This window comes from Chroicocephalus ridibundus, chromosome 2 (assembly GCF_963924245.1).
Source record: "Chroicocephalus ridibundus chromosome 2, bChrRid1.1, whole genome shotgun sequence".
Taxonomy (NCBI): Eukaryota; Metazoa; Chordata; class Aves; order Charadriiformes; family Laridae; genus Chroicocephalus; species Chroicocephalus ridibundus.
Window position 1 is genome coordinate 20841911 of NC_086285.1, and position 17302 is coordinate 20859212.

The 17302-nt window shown below is 36.7% G+C and overlaps 1 protein-coding gene across 1 annotated transcript in view; it reads left to right on the forward strand.

The window, feature by feature from the left end:
- Nucleotides 1-17302, forward strand: part of DNAJC1 (DnaJ heat shock protein family (Hsp40) member C1) — a 116172-nt gene that overhangs the window by 83642 nt on the left and 15228 nt on the right. Inside the window, exon 9 of the mRNA XM_063324678.1 lies at nucleotides 16993-17112. Coding sequence (XP_063180748.1) covers nucleotides 16993-17112 — 120 coding nt within the window. The remainder of the gene's footprint in view (nucleotides 1-16992; nucleotides 17113-17302) is intronic.

The window sequence follows — 17302 nt, forward strand, 5'->3', positions numbered from 1 at the left end:
TCTAGATTGCAAGGGAAACAAACAGCCAAAATATATGTTTCTCTAAGGACATTTCCTAAAGATAGTAACAATATGTTATATAAACACTTATACACTAGTTTAAAAAAATCAGCCATGCATATGTATTGAATTAAGGCCATACAGTTGACATTTGCCTGATATTTCCTGATCTTGATTGAGTTTTTAAACTTCCTGTCTAATTAAATATAGTAGCATAGGTTCTTGTCTTGTGCAGACAAGAAGAATAATACACTGATTTCAACACCACGCGATAGATGCTGTGGTGTCAAATTCTAGCTTTCAGTAGTTTTTCAACTGAACTTGTATTCCAGAAGAAGTGATTGATGTGACTTGCTGCCATAATTCAGTCTGACTAGTTTTACAAGTGTGTTTTCCATATATAGTCCTCAGTTTTTTGAGTCTGTCGGTTGAAAACTACCCAAGAGCTCAAGATAATTGTGCGAAGTGTTAATCTGTGTGGACAAACACACAGGGTTTTTAAAATACATCTCTGTTTCTGCACTGGGCAACTCTATAACCTCTGTTTAGACACCGGCCTGGGTCCAAACTAGGGCTATATAGCTTATGTTATATTAACTTTTATAACTCAGGTTGGGCTTCTTAATTTACCTCAGGTCTCGAGTCTCGAGTTTCATTTCTGAGATTGACATGATGGTTGTCTATCGCAGAAAGACATGGGAGTTGACATAAGAGAAACCTGTGAGGAGAAACAGGAGTTCAGTCTTTGCCAGTCAACTGTTGAAAATCTGACTCTCTTCATTGGGAGTCTCTTCTGTCCTGAAGCTGATATCCATTTTACATCAATTTGGAAGAAGGTGTGCGCTGCATTTGTAAATATTAGTCTTCATTGCACTGGTTTTGTCACAGCCTGGGAGAGATGTAGCAAAACATCTGATGGGACTGCTTCGATTTAGCTCAGCTGGGGCCAGGGGGTGGTGGAAATCGTTTTTCTTGTCAGTTTTCCCTCCCTGTCACCTCCCAAAACAAAGTCTCAACTGTCTCAACTACAAAAGGAGGAGTAGAGAAATAGAAGGAGGAAACTGTAGTCGCATGTGTCAGGGGTAGAAGCTGGAGTAAGGTGTGAAAGCTGGTTAATTGCTGTGGCCTTGCCCCACTTACTCGCTGCCCATCCGACAGAAGGGAGAGAAAGCAGTCCAGTGTTGACAGCGTATCCTCAGAATTTTGCCAATAAATGAGAAGCAAGGATGATAAATATCCCTGAAATGGGATTTTCACAGGATCCACAACTTAGGGATCAGGAAGAACTTGCAGGCTGTGGTGCCAGCTTCTGTAGTGCAATTCCCTGCTGCTCTTTTTGGCTTTTTAACGTGAATTTGAAAAGTGCGGACTGTTGCAGAGTAGTTACTTTTCTTGGTATGAGTTTAGCTATCTTTAAATTGGAGAATGAAGTTAAGGTCAAATAAATCTAATTTTAATTTATAAATGTAAATAAATGTTGATGTTTCTATATTGTATTTTGCAGACAAACCAGTTAAAATCTGGTTAGGTTCAGCATCTTACCTTGTTTCACAATGCACAGTGCTGCTGCTTTTCGTTTCTTCCTGAGGCCGTCACTATAGTGGGGTTTGGTCAAATTTATTTATAGAAATTGTCCAGAAACTATAATCTAGGGTAAACTCCAGCAACTAAAAAGAAACTGAGCAACGTGAGAGATGTTTGGTTTTTGTTTTCCCAGTAAAGATAAATATGTAACCCTGCCTTGCCAAGGAATGATTTAGTACTACTGACATAAGCATTTTGCCACTTAGGAATTTTCAGAGAATCTCAATCTAGTCATTAGCTATTTTCTGTGTAGTTTTTGACAGGCAGGATGCAGTCTTGAAATGATCACCCTTTTAGTCTTCAAACCCCTTAGTTCAGCACACTTGAGCATGCAATTGCGTTCCATTTAAATGAATAGGAGTTGTGTCCATATTTGAAATTAAGTACACTTTGAATTGGGATGCAAATTATTTCGCCTGAAACATTCTTTACAAAATGCTACTGTATAATATATTACTTACCCAGACCTGCAACAGAGGAGAGCACTCTTAATGATGGCACAATATGAGAAATGGTACATTGCAGTTGAGATTTGTTTGTCATATTGGTGATGGCACTTCCCATAATTTCCAAAAGGCAGAATTTCTTAAATACAGTGACTATCCTTGAGATGCAAATTGTGAAGGAGTGGAAGTTCTCACATCATTTGCATTTGAGTACTGTGGAAAATCTGTGTTTTGCTGCAGCCTTCAGACTTTCACAAAGTAAATATTCATTTACAGCATGCATTTATTTGCAAAAGTAGCAGGTTTCATGTGTTGTACAGCAGCAGATTTTTTACATAGACCTCTTTAGGGAATGTTGGCATTCTGACCATCCAAAGCTCTCCTAGTGGTGTTCTCTTTATAATCATGAGAAACTGGGTGCCTGGATTTTTTGTTTTGTTAAAACACGCACAAATGAACACAGAAAATATAATACTTCAATGTTTATTATTTACTAGGTGATACTTGTAATTCACATTGGAAATATGGATCAGAACAGCTCTAAAAAGAATAATGTCAGCAAAGAATCTAGGTAGTAAGTTAGTAACTTCTAGTGTGTGTGTGTTTGGTTTTTGGTTTTTTTAACTATGCTGGTCTCAACTGGATATCTTCCAGTATCAGCAATATTTTGCTGCCTTGGGCTTTTTCTTTATAGTCCTTGTTTGGAAGACTTGCCCAGTAACAAGAAAGTGAGCACTGGAGGAATGAGACTGACGTTAACTGTACATTTTCAAATGGCCGCAAATTATGGGAAGGGAAAGCTATGTGTAAGAGAAAAGTGAAAGCTAACTTTGATTTTTAATTAGCACAGACTTTGTGGTTATATTTGGGAATTTGACAGGCAGATTCAATGTTTATATGTTAAGCAGTTTAAGTAGTGTTGCCCTTATTTTCAATTACACATATACTATTTCACGATGATTAACTTCTCAGATTCTGCCTTCCCCCCCTCCCCAATGTTATTACATGACTACTTGGACTGTTGGAAAACAGAACTGAAAATTTACTTTAGTATGGGCCATGTTCATAACATTTTCCAGGTAGCCCATTTAGGGTCCTAAATGCATATTGTTTCTGATTCTTGCAGGCATATTCTGGTGGGATGGTAGATTTTCTTTTTTTTTTTTTTTTCTTTTCTTTTCTTTTCTTTTCTTTCTTCCCCCCGGCTTCTTGGTCAAAATTCACAGCTGCCTTGAGCCATGTCAAAATATCTGTTAGGTTGTAGGCTAGATACCATTCTCAATTTTTGTTCTCTACCAAAGAGCACTTGTATATCAAAACCAAATTGCTAAGTTTTGGTTATCATCTTTGGACATCTTGTCCGTTTGAAGAACGGTGCTGCATTTTTCCTTTGGGTTTTACCGTACTGATAGACCCAAGTTGATGAGCCATACATAGTATAGAATAAATGTTTGAACATCATTGGTGGAGATAATTGCTCTGTAATTGTGCAGTATGTTGGGTTGCAACTTACCTCCTGTATTTGAGTTAAAAATGAAGAGATCAGAATATCCAGGCTGTTTTTGTTTTAGGGAATAACTGATTACTGGCAAAGCAAGATAGCATTGCCAGTGAAATAATTGAGTCGCATTTGATGTGGAAGGAGGAATGTTATTTAGACATTAACTGTGGTGTTGAAATAATTCTGATGGAGACAGTTAAAACGATTCTGATGGAGACAGTTGAAACTATGTTATGAAGGCAAAGGACAAACCTTATGAAGAACGACTGAGGGCGCTGGGGTTGTTTAGCCTGGAGAAGAGGAGGCTGAGGGGAGACCTTATCACCCTCTACAACTACCTGAAAGGAGGTTGTAGAGAGATGGGGGCTGACCTCTTCTCCCCGGTGACAAGTGATAGGACGAGGGGAAACGGGTTCAAGTTACGTCAGGGGAGGTTTAGATTAGATATTAGGAGACATTTTTTCACTGAAAGGGTTATTAAACATTGGAATAGGCTGCCCAGGGAGGTGGTGGATTCACCATCTCTGGAGGTGTTTAAAAAAAGGGTAGATGGGGCACTGAGGGACATGGTTTAGAAGTGGCTCTTGTCAGGGTAGGCTAAAGGTTGGACTCGATGATCTTAAAGGTCCCTTCCAACCTCAACAATTCTATGATTCTATGACAGCAAAAGAAAAACTGGTTTTGGATAAGCTATTTAAGGTAAATGAAGACAGGAGAAACAGGTTGCCAGCAACAGACCAAGGGAAAAAAAAAAAACCACAAAACTAAACAAAAAACCAAATCCAAAAGGTTTTGAGATAGACATCTGATCTTGCTCTAAAGCGTGCCAGGACGTAAGACAAAAGCTGGATGAAGGACCGAAGAGGACAGCACCGCAGAGCAGTCAGTCAGCAGGATTATCAGTGTCATAATATCTTGTTCATTATGACACAATCTGTGAGACTGAGGATGGTTTAGTGTATTGAATGTTTTTTAATACCATATGTTAATGTTTGAAAAATACCCGTAACATAGCTGATTATACTGAAGTGGATTAAAGAAGAGTATACAGCCCAATATGTAACAGCCCAATGCTGTTAAATATTTGACACTTGCTTAGTCTGCTTAGTATTTCATGAGACAAATAACCTTGCAAGTAAAAATACTCCTTACTAATAAATACTAATCATATGCTTTAATGTATCTGCATGCCTTTGGGCTCATCTTCTCTATCGAATTTAACAGCATGGCCGAAGATTTTTAATGTATCAAGTAATAATGAAAAAAATTGCCACCTGCAGTCTGTTGAAGACTTACTACCCTATGCACTTACTTATTGAAGCTCATGAAAGTTACAAAATTCTTTTCCTGAAGAACATATTGATCTATATGCTCTTGAAGACTTGGCATTTCATGTTCTCTATCAAATGGAAATACTTTTTAAGCTACATTAAAATATCCAACTAGAGTGGTGTTTTGAGAGAGAATTAAACGAAAAACATCTATTCCTTTTCTTTGGAAATTTGTCTCCATATTAATGTATCACAGGGCAAAACTAATTACCTATTCGACCTATAGTTTATTTGATCTGCATGCCTGAGTGTCCTACAATCAAATTTACTGAAGAGCTTCTTGCTTTTTTCTGCATTAAAACAATTGCCTTGAAGCAGCTAACAATTAAAAAATAAATGAGTTAACACTTTCTGCTAAGTGCTACCGTTTAAGTTGTAATATGCAATTAAAAACTACATTTTAATTTCTGTTCAATTACATTGACTTAAATAGTAATTTTAGCGTTATATTTATGAACCATTTAATTGTGACGTTTTTCCTCTGGCTTGCATGATGGAAAAGTAGACTTGATTTTGAGCATGCAGCAAGAAATAACCTTTTTTCCCCTCATGGTTTTCTGTAATGACAAACAGAAAAAGACAAAATTAGCTGATCTTTGTGTAAATATGACAGAACAATTTCATTTCAAAAGCCATAAAAATATGTCGTCGTTTGAATTATTTTTCATGTTTTTGAAAACTATCTACTTCATAGGAGGAATATTCAGGTTGCTTTAGGGTAATGTAGGTAGGGGTTTGGAACATTCCTGCATGTATTTGGTCATGTTAACAGCTATGGGTTAAAGAAAGCTTTGTATTAAGTCGCGAATCAAAGCCTGGTAGAACCTGCAGTGTGAAAACATCGATTATAGAGCAGCGGCCTTTTTCAGGTATGTATTGCTAGAGACAGATGCTTTACTACATTTTGGCTTTATCTCCTTTTTTTTAAAAAAGAAAATGTCATTTGAGTTGATGCATTGCAAATAACTAGCTAACATATTTTTGTGTTAATACTAGAGGGATCTTGCTATGGAACAAGCTCCATATTGGAATGGATGAGGATTTTCTCATCCCCTCTGAACCCAACTCCCTCCAAGTTCTTTTAGCATGTGGAAAATCACTTCATTTGAAGCATTCTCTAACTTCCAGCCTAATCTTATGGTAAATTAACACCTGAGTGCTCATGTCCCACTTCTGTAATGTGTTAGTCTGTTATGTTTGTGTAACTGGGCGTAGGGATGTGAACAGCATCAGAAAACCATTCTAGATTAAACAAAACAAAACCTGGCCTAAAAAGCTTGTTTGTTCATTTTATTTTCTAAAGCTGGATCTCTGTGTCTGTGGATGGACCTTATTTCATCCATTTGGTATCTCTTGCTTTTTTGATCTCTGAATAACACTGGAAGTTTATAGTCACCCTTCTGCCAGTAAACCTGGCTCTTTTTATGTCACTTCCGGTGGATGAGCTTCCAGCTTATGTATAAATTGAAGGGCTCGTGAACTTTATTTAATGCCATTCCATTTGTATTCCCAGATTCATAGAGTTCTAGGATCCTTGCCGAGAACCAGAATTTTAAAATATTTTTTTTCTGGTATCGAACCCTGATGTTATACAACAAGAGCTGTTTGTTTCATGAAAATTTATATCTTAGGGCTGGAATGAACCTTGAGAAATCTAGTTGTGTTTCCTCTTGTTAAACAAGTTCAGGTCTTATAATGACCTGTGCCTTAATTACATGCTGAATGTATCTCATTTTGGTGAGGAGACAGCAGCTTCACTGCCAAGAAGGGTTCTTAGTATCTCTTAATTAGACTATTGCTGGAGAAGTTATCACAGAATAGTCTTTCAGTTCCTGTCCCGTCCTCATAACTTAGTGTCTTCATTGATACAGCAGTGTCAGCATGACTGGTGGATCCACTTAAGAAAGGATGAAGCATATAATGTAAGAACAAATACACTTTTTGTTCTGGGGTTTTCGAAGTTTGATGTGAGTGGGCTAGCAGGAGAAGGATGGCAATAAATTATGTGATGAGTATGTACTGAGAGATGTACTAGGAGAACTGTAGCTCCTGAAATGTCATCCCTCATGCCTGAGGAAGGATGGCCTCTGAAAACAAAACTCAAATTTACTAGAAGTGCAACAGCAGATAGTAGAAGTTGTGCCTCCGTGTATATATTGTGACTGCATGGAGGATTTGTGGGATTTTGGATGCATTTCTACACTGACTTGGATAGATACTTTTTTTTCCCCCTCAAGCCATGTAGAATTTTAAGAAACGTAACTTTGAAAAACCTTTTATTTTTGTTAATGATTTCCTAACCAATAAATTACTTATACCTTCACTCAAAATTTTTAATTGTTTTAATAGGGCTTTGTGATTTAGGATACAAGAATGGGCACAAATGTGAGTGTCCCTCTAAACATCAGGAAATACTTTTTTACTGTGAAAGCGACAGAGCGCTGACACAGGTTGCCCAGGAAGGTTGTGGAGTCTCCCTTCTTGGAGATAGGTATTCAAAAGCTCTCTGGTCATGGTCCTCAGCAACTGGCTCTAGGTGGCCCTGCTTGAGCAAAGTGTTGGACCAGATGACCCCCAGAGGTCCTTTCCAACCTCAACCATTCTGTGATTCTGTACTGTTAAGTGGTACGCATTTACTCATTGACTTCAACTCCATTCTCAAAGAACGCAAGGGTAATTTCCATTTTAATTGACTAAAAGAATTGTGAGAGAAACATCTTATTCATCAAATATAAGTTATATCTTTGCTGGTCAAGGAAAACTGAAATAGGAATGATTCTTCAAAACACCTCCTATTAAAGAAAGCCGGGGTAGGAAGTTCATTAGTTAATTTAGGCTTCTGATACTATTTGAGGACTGTATAGGGAGTCATTATTCTCTAGCTTTAAATTAAGACATTTACGCTCTAATAACTTTGCTCTTGGTTTTGTTTCCTTTTCATATATGCTCATTTTATCTGTGTTTTATGGAATTGTCTGTTTTATCTGTGATCTCTTTGAACCTTTGTGATCATGAAAGGGCTTTGGTATTTCAGTGAAGGCAACCAATACATGCTGCTGTTATATGACAATAACATCTTTAGAATGTAGACATCCATGGAAGATTTTCCTTTTTTATAAGCTAGTCAAAAAAAGAAAAAATATTAATACATTTTTCAGAAGTGCTTAAATCACTGAGGGAGTAATTTTGATGAGAAATCAGTAACTTCTACCTAAAATTATAATTGATTATTGTAGGAATTCCAACAAATTAGTTTTGTTATACTCAATAGATAACAATTTTTTTTTAATTTATTTATTGCAGAGGTAGATTTGCAGACAACTGTATTGCTAGCAGAGCTTTACTTTAAATCTGGTATTTGTGCTGTTTTAACCAACAACAGCAATCATAGATGCCGGTAATCTTCTACTCCTGTAGTTTTGAGGGGAGATCACCAAAGGATTCTTCCCCAAAACTTCTCCTAGATACAAACCAGGATGTTGTAATTTATTTCGTAATTCTTTGGTGCCTTTACTGTGGCTGGCTGCCAGGTGCCCACCCAGTCACTCTCGCACTCCCTCTTTTTCCAGATGATGTAGCTTTAACTAGATGATCATTCATATCAATGACTAGTCATTAACAAGTTATTATTTTAGAGCAATTTCAGCTCTATTGACAAGAAAATATTTCTATTAAAGTAATTTAGAGATGTTTTTTGAGGTGTTCTTGTTCTTGCAAAACCTGGAAATTACTGTTCAGCATTGCTTCCCCCTATAGATTCTTTATGAAGAACTGGACCACTTTCAAAGAAAGTATTAGAAACTGTTCTTGGCTCTGAATTCTCGAAGCAGGAATAAATAATGAGTAGGAAAGGGGAGGAAAGATCAGCTCTGAGCAACTTTTTGTAATTTGGGGATTTCCATGAAAAAAGGTGGAAAATAGACATAAAGAAAATTGTAGAAATTACTCAAGAGTTGGAAATTATATCTATGGGTACTTGGAGAGTGACCTTTTAACTTAGCAGATGCCTTGATGGGAGAAAATACTTGTTATAAAAGGGCCTCTCAGGCTGGGAGGAAGACACAGAAGGGCCAGTGTCTAGAAGCGAAAGCCAGAAACGTTGGAATGAACGTAGTATAATAGCAATCATCTTGTGAGTATATAGCTCATCCAGCGCTTCATTTTTAAGTCACCATTTGCCACCTTTTCTGCTAGGTGACTGATTGCTACTGTTTTTCGAGTATCTTCAACTTTCTGAATATAGTCATAACTTTAAAAAATGGTCTTACTGCTTCACGTAGCTGGTTCTTAACTTGATTTATATTTACTTCTCATCCTCCTCCCCCGCTTTTTGTCTGTCTGTTAGAACACAAATTTTTCATTCTTAAGATATGGCTTATTATAAGTCTAGGAATAGCCTAGCAGCACCATGTAATGCTGCTAAAATTGGTGGTGGGAGAGTCTATTATTCACTCAGGCTTCCTGCTGAGGTTAAGTAAGCAATATATATATATAGATATATATATAGGTACATATAGATGCGCAGCTTAGGAATGAGAAAGCTGAATAATGATTCCTTTTGGACCTGCATTAGCTGTGAAACGTACTTGTAAATAAAGCTTTTAGTTGTGTAGATGTTTCTGAATAAATTTAAAAAAAAAAAAAGTCAAAATCATGAATAATCAATATGGTAGCCAGTAGAAGAATCTCAAATATACCCATTTTACTGGAATTAAGTTATTCTTGTTTCAGACAAAAAAGTGAAGATATCTGCTTAATTGGGGGGAAAAAAGCTTCAGAAAGGGAAAGGCTTATGCAAAAGAGCATAAGATTTGCAAGTCAAATGCAAATCCAAAAAAAGGTAAGCCCCAGAACAAAAAAAATTGTTACTTTTTTCATAGAAAATAGGTGAAAGACCACTGCCAAGGGTTTTGTTGAAGTACTGGAGGATCAAAATATAGAGCAGTTTCAAGAAGATGCTCTGGCTAAAAGTCCTTTTCACCCACTTTACTGCAAAGGAGTTCAGGGACTTTTGGACATCATGTACTGAAGGCAAGTGGGAAGGGAGTGTTTTAGATTGAAGCATTCACCTGAAGTTCATAAATAAAAAATTGCTTGGTACAATGGTCCTCACCATTAGTTGACCTAAAAAGAAATCTAATATTAAATCCATTTAATACTGCTGTTAATATTTTAGCAATTACTTAAATGAGCCTTGAAATGAGAGATGGAAATAGGGTACCAATTTTTGAGCTTTATTGGGGATTCTGGGAAATACAGACTGGTTAGCATGAATTCCATACCGGGTAATTTTTTTGAAATTATTAAATGAATGATACTATTAGATGCGCTGAATTTAAAATAATAATAAAAAGTCAGTGTGAATTTAAAGAAAAGTTATGCCTTATTATTAGAGCTTTACAGTGTACTTGGATTTTTATAAAGCTTTTGACAGGTTCTGTCAGCAAGACTTCTTACAGAGACAAAGTAATGATAAGATGAAAGGGAAGATCTTCAGAGTAATGCTTAGTTAAAGAACAGGAAACATAAATTTTTGTTATTGCAAAATGTCACTAGAGGAGTTTCACGAATAACTGCAAGGATCTGTTCAGTACTGGAAATGGTGTATGGTGTGGTGAATTGCAAGGGGGGGGCTGCAGAATTATTCAGGGCAGCACTAATTTAAAATGTCTGTGAAATCCCCATTCTGAAACGGGCAAGGTCTAGAAAAATCTCTCCTGAGGGGTCCTATCTTTTCCTATGGACTCTCCTACTGCAGAAAAGATGTCTTCAACCGTGTGTTTAGAGACTAAAGAAACCACACTGCTTACTGATAGTGTTTGGTGGGTTGGTTTATTTTTCACTTTCTCCCTCCTATACTATGTGCAGAGCTGTAGAGCAGGGCTGAAAATATATCGGACAGAGAAATGAAAAGGCAGCAGGGTATGGTGAGTGAGAAACTGAATGTGTGTAAGAAGCTTAAAATGTTGATTCAAGAGCAAAAATGGGATGAGGAGAACGGACAATTTCATCATCGGTTTTGTAACAGAAATGGATTCAGCTTCATGCTTGGAAATGCTTGATCCAGGTTTGGGGGCAGCTGTGGGGAAAAGAATCTCTGTCCTGGAACATTTGCTGCTGCAGGTGGTAGAAAACCTGATACTGAGAAAGGGGAAACTTCCTGCTTCTCTTCTTAGGTTCTCACTCTTCTCTAAGAGCTGTTGTCTACTTGCGTTATGTATATTGTTTAATATTTTAATGCTTTTAATGCTGAAGGCATTCCTGTGTGAGGAATCGTATAAACAAAAACGACTATGGTTAGGTTATTATCTTGACACACTTGTGATGTAAATGAAGGTAATTAGTTGTATCTTCATATTTACATGTCATTTCTTTGAAAAATTCTAAAATTAATCTCTAATGTTCCTTTAGACCTATGTAATATATTGTTTAAGATTAAATCATTTAAGTTACCGGGACCAGAGGATATGCAACAAAGAATTCAAAGAAAATTTAAGGATTAAATAATTCAATTAACTGTTTATTTTCTTGGCTGCCATTCTATTTATTTATTAAGTTGTCAGTGGAATTCAGGGACCTTTGCAGGCCTGTAAATCTGACATCTCTTTAGGGAAAACTATCAAAAACTGAAATAAAGAATAGAATTAATAAGCACCAGGTAAATACAACCTGCATGGAGTCCTGAACATTGCTTCTATAAAGGGAAGTCCTGCCTTAAACCCTCTGGACGTCTTTGAAGGATTAACAAATATGCAGGGAGAAGGTGGTCTGATTGATAAAGTCTGCTTGATTTTCCAGAAGGGTTTAACAAGGCTTGTAGGCTTTTGAGGAAAGAAAGCAGTCATGCGATAAGAGGAAGGATCTTTTCCCAGGTAAATAATTAGTTAAAGGTTGGGAAATGGAGGGTAGAAATAAATAGCTCTTTCAGTAGAGCAAGGGTAGCAGTGGAGTTTGGCTGGGTTTCTGCTAGGAATCGTGCTGCTCAGTGTGTTCATGTAGTACATGATAATATGGTAAAAAGGTGAGCTGTAAGGTGAGAGAGTTTTATCAATGATAGTAGTATTTGGAATAATGAAGATGAAAACAGACACTGAAGAACTGCAGAGTGATCTTACAAGTTTGTTTGCTTGGGCAATAAAAAAGGCAGAAAAACTTCCCAGTATGTAAATATGAAGTGATGCAAATGGTGATATACTGCATGACTGTCCTAACTTCACCCACAAGCTGCTGAGCTCTGAGCTGGCCATGATACATGAGGAGTGAGATCTTAGGAGGTATCAATGCTAGCTTCATTGAAAACATCAGCTCAGTATCATTCAAAAAACAACGCAAATGTTAGAAATTGTGAAGAAAGAAATAGAGAGCAAAACAGAAGAATCCTTATGCCACTGTATAAACTTATGATTGATCCTGCTGCGTGCAGTTTGGTACCTTGTTTCAAAGATGTTGGTTACAATGGAATTGCAGGTGGTTTGGAAAAGGGCATCATGGACAGTATTATGCATAAAATAGCTTTTACATAAGAAAGCTGTCGACTAGACTAGGACTTTTTAGCCAGGAAGAGACAATTTATGAGGGAATACTGTAGGAGGATATTTTGAACAAAGTTGTAAATGACATGGAAGTCAGTAGATGTAGACTATTTGATGGTTCGTCACTCAAAACGAAGAGCTAGGTGTCAGCAAAGCCAGCAGGAGCCAGGTTCAAAACAGACAAAATAAGGCGATTCCTTGTATAACAGGTAGCAGATGTGTGCAACTCCTCAGGAAGATGATGTTGCAAATCCAGAAAGTTTACATAGTTTCGGGGAGTCTGGACAAAACGTTGAAAGAGAGACTCATTGAGGATTACTAAATAGATAAAATATACCGGCATACAGAAATTCCTTGAGCTGAAAATAATTGGATTTAGGGAAAATATTAGGGGAAATATAGGTAACCTATATGCTTGCCTTCCTCTTAGTATCTGCATGCGGCCCCTGTTTTTTCAAAGCAGAGTGGGACTGGAAAGGATGAATGATAAATATAGTCCTTCTTGTTATCACAAAGCATGCGGTAAAGTTTTCTGCAGCTGCACTCCCTGAGCACAAATGATGACCTTGCTGGCCTACCTTGACCATTGGTCTGAAACAGTATTGCTGCCCTAATGGTTTTGTTGGCTCAATTAATAAAAAATTGTACTGGTGGAAACAGGATTTGAAGGAGCAAAGGGTTGCATGAACACGTTGTGGCTTTGAATCTGAGTTCAGATCCTTAATACCCCTTAGCAGGTCTTTAGAGCTTCACAAGAGATCTTTAGAACTGTAGCAGATCCTTAGTGTTCACCCACAGCTGGATGACAATGCCAGATGTGTATTTAGACTTGATAAAACAAGACTGACTTCAGACTTCCTGTAGGTAAACCAAGAAATTATAAGAATATGGAAGAATAATGCCCAACAGTATGGGCAAGACATTAAATCAGGAATACTTTTACATTCTGGTCTTACAGTTACTGGATAGAAACACCACCTTCTCATAAAGTAAATGTATCCTGAATGGCAAAACTCTCTGGGATTTTGCTAGGACCCTTGTTCTGCAAACGTTTGCACAGGTATTTTTAAATAGACGCTGCCTCATGGTTTATTTGCAAGATCATGGACTAGACATGCTCAAATCAGTGAATCAACAAAATTAGCATAGCACAGAGTCCTAGCCAGATTAAAAACATTATCCAAACTTCCATACAACAGTGATTTTAATTGAATCTACAGTATATTGATGACAGGAAGAAATGGTCTAAAGCTAAAATTTAATCTAAAAAAATGCAATTATCTTATATTGTCAAATCAATATAAATAACTTTTAAAGTTTCTGTATAAACTCTCAAAATACTAGCCACTTCCCAATTTTATCAATAAAGGGGTATATAGTTTTATACTTATTAATGTTAACAGGTCTAAACAAGTAAGACTGTTTTTTTGAAAATACATGCTTTATTGTCTAAAAATTTGCTTTTAATGTAATTGAAAATAGAGCAGCTCATATTTAAAAACATCCTAATAGTGTAAAACTGTCATGCTGAAAAGGGTGGTATGGAGTAGCTAAGTGCAGATACACATGTAAGAGTGATGATAAGCAATAAACCACATTAATATTTCTTTTCTATAGAAGGTGCATAGTGGTTTGGGTGAACTAAGTCTTCAATATTACCAGCTATGTATGATAAACCAGGTTAAAGGATTATTATTTGTGGGAATGCTATGAATTTTTCGTATCAACACTTACAGTTTATTTTCATTTTAAAGACTGTAGACTGTAACTCTGTACTTTTAATTTTGTATTCAGTCTGGGGAGTTAATCTCAGAACGGGGCTTTTTTGATGCAAAATCTGAATGCTTGCGTAGTAACAACAGCTGTCCCCTCACCATGTGGTGTCTTCCATTGCTTTACTGTAGAGATGAATTTTTGGCGCAGTGTTTCAGTAATATTGGACACACATGGTTTTAGGTGACAAAGCAGTATGTTTATGCATTCATTTGACTCTCACAGTTACAGTTGGCTACAGATTAGAACAGGGAGAATACATTCACACCATGACCACCCTCATAGCTGCTTGTAGTAGTTGGATCACAGTAGGCGCTGTTGCATCTAAAGACACAATTAACTGTTGCTGAGGAATTGCAAATTCACAAAAGCTCTTTACAGCTGCAGCAGTCGAGAGTGGTTTTTCTAAAAGCTTTTTCAAAGATTTTCCAAATTTGTAAATGTTTTAGATCTTCGCCTTCTAAAATTACTGTCAGCTTGAAATAAGATTAACAAGTTGATATTTTAATATAGCTAATTAATTCTTGTGCTGTGAATTAACTATATAATTAGCTACAGATCTACAGAATGATTATAGTTTTGTCTATTACTTAGGAAGATAACCTTAGGACTTCTGTAATATTTACAAATGGTTAGTAAAGTTTCGAGCACATAGGAAAAGCAAAGTCTGAAAACAAAACTTAACCAGAAAGCTTCTGATGAGTGTACATCACTGCAAAGATCATCTTGATTTCCGTGTGTAATTGCTTAGATATGCTTTGGGGTATGGTAAGACAGAATAGCTGTGAATTCACTTTAAAAAAAAAAAACAAAAACAAACCCAAAAAACCCCCACGAAACAACACCAACACCCCCCAAACAGCAAAAAAAAACCCACAAAGTTTTAATACAAATTAAATAGAAAATCACAGTACACTGTATATTAAGGCTAATTTTGAAATATGAAATTTGACTAGTTTTTGAACAAAAGGGTTTTAACCAAAAATCTTAGAAGAATTCATTATTTAAATTACAGTGATGAAAATTTTTATAAGTAGAAATCAAGTACCCCAAATCTTCCCTTCAAAAATCTCCGAGAGATATTTCAGTATAAAACATATCTGTGGAGTATAATACAATAAATAGATAAGTGGAGTGGATTAACTTGTTTAATGCAGTAAAAGTAATAAGGTTATTGTGCAATGTGGAGTTTTTTCTAAGTATTTATCATTTCTTCTGTAGGCCAGAGTGTAATTGTATGATAATGCATGTAATATATCTGTGAGATTTCTCATATACACACACACATTATTTAAGCATCTTGCGTTTGAGTCATCATAGATAATTCATTTTTTACTTGTATGAAAAAACTATCCGAATATGAATGTCTGGGGCTTTCAGCATTGAATAAAGGACTACATGGATCCAAACCAGGACGATTGATGAAATCCTTGCTACTATTGGCTATTATTTACTGTCTTTTAAGTGGCAGGTTGTATTTATGCCAATTTATCTGCTTCAGGGAACACTCTTGATAGCAGAACAAAGTGAATAAAAGTAGTTTGCTTTGCAAATGAATGCAAATGGTGGAGCCTTTCGGGAAGCCCTTTAACAGGAGCACTGCACTTTGATTATGAGTGAAGCTGCCATTTGGACATGGTGAAAAGAGCACGCTTGAACCATTGATTGGGGGAGACAGTAAAAAGTCAGGCAGGGCCCCGTGAAGCTGGCGGTGCGGCAGGCGGATGTCAGTGTGGTTAGAGCACAGTGGGAGAATGACAGCCAGGATTAGTGTCAGGGAGAAGCTTTGCTGTAGTTGTGGAGATGGTCCCTGGGGTCACTCACCTCTGACTGTTGTTCTCTGCTGATGGCTCTGTAATGCAAACTGCTTGATACGCGCCTGTTCATTATCGGAAATGGTGATTAGAAGAGGTATGTCATAAAGAATTCCTTAAAAATAAGTAAAACGGCAAACTGCTGATGGTAACAAAGATTTGGCTCTGCAGTCGTTGCCAAAGATGCTGCAAATGTCGAAGGCGGTTACTGCGTCTTGCCTTCCAAGGCAAGCAAAATTTTGTGCCTTAAACTGCTCTAATTGTGTGCTCCTTGCTTTGTTCGCTTTTATTTGGCTGTTATGAAGACAGTTATTTTTAACAGATTGTCTTACGTAGCTAGAGCAAACATTTTTTATAGCTTTTGGTTATTGGGTGGTAGAAACATCCGGTTTGGTTTTGTGGCATAACAGTGTTTTGTGGGCGGAAGGGGTGTTCTTTAATAGTCTTAATGGAATATTAGAATCAACAGATTTCATTCCTGAATCATCCCAGAATGCTAAAACATAGGATGATTACAGTAACAAAAGCCGAAATTACTGTTCTATTTAGAGCCTTTTTTTAAGTTGTAAAAAATCTGAAAATGAGGATATTTTCTTTGTCTTTGCTGAAAAAATCTTACATGTGCAATTAAATAAATGTCTGAAACTTCCCATTTTAAACTGTGATTTAATCTTTAAGTTTTGCTGTTTTTTATCTTTACTGCATTTCATAGTGTTATGTATATTGTATAAATGTTGATAGAAATTAAATGTGTTAGTGTATATAATATACAAAATGTGGTTTTCTGAGCATTAAGGATTTTTAATATCTTACTATTGCTCTATTGTTTTTATCTGCTTTCAGCAACAGCAGAGGGAGATGGTACCCAGATACTTGAAGCTATTAAGTTTTTGGTTTACATGATTTGATTAATTCATTTGAAGGTTTTTTTTTTTTTTTTCAAGTATATTACCTCACAAAAATATGTCCAATATCCCAGAGTGTAATGAATGTTTTACAAATGTTTTACAGGCACCCGAATGGACAGAGGAGGACCTCGGCCAGCTGACAAGAAGTATGGTTAAGTTCCCAGGGGGGACCCCAGGTCGATGGGAAAAGATTGCTCACGAATTGGGTCGATCAGTGGCAGATGTGAGTTCACTCAGATTTGCATTGTATAGAGAGTGACAAACCAGAACAAGACAGGCAGTGTAGAAGGCAGACGTATATGGGGGCCGACATTGTCTTTTGAGAGAGGCTACAATCCTTTTAGGACCTGGAAGTGAACCATTAACTAACTATGCAAGAAGCAGATGTCAGCCACTCTCTCCCTCCGCAATTA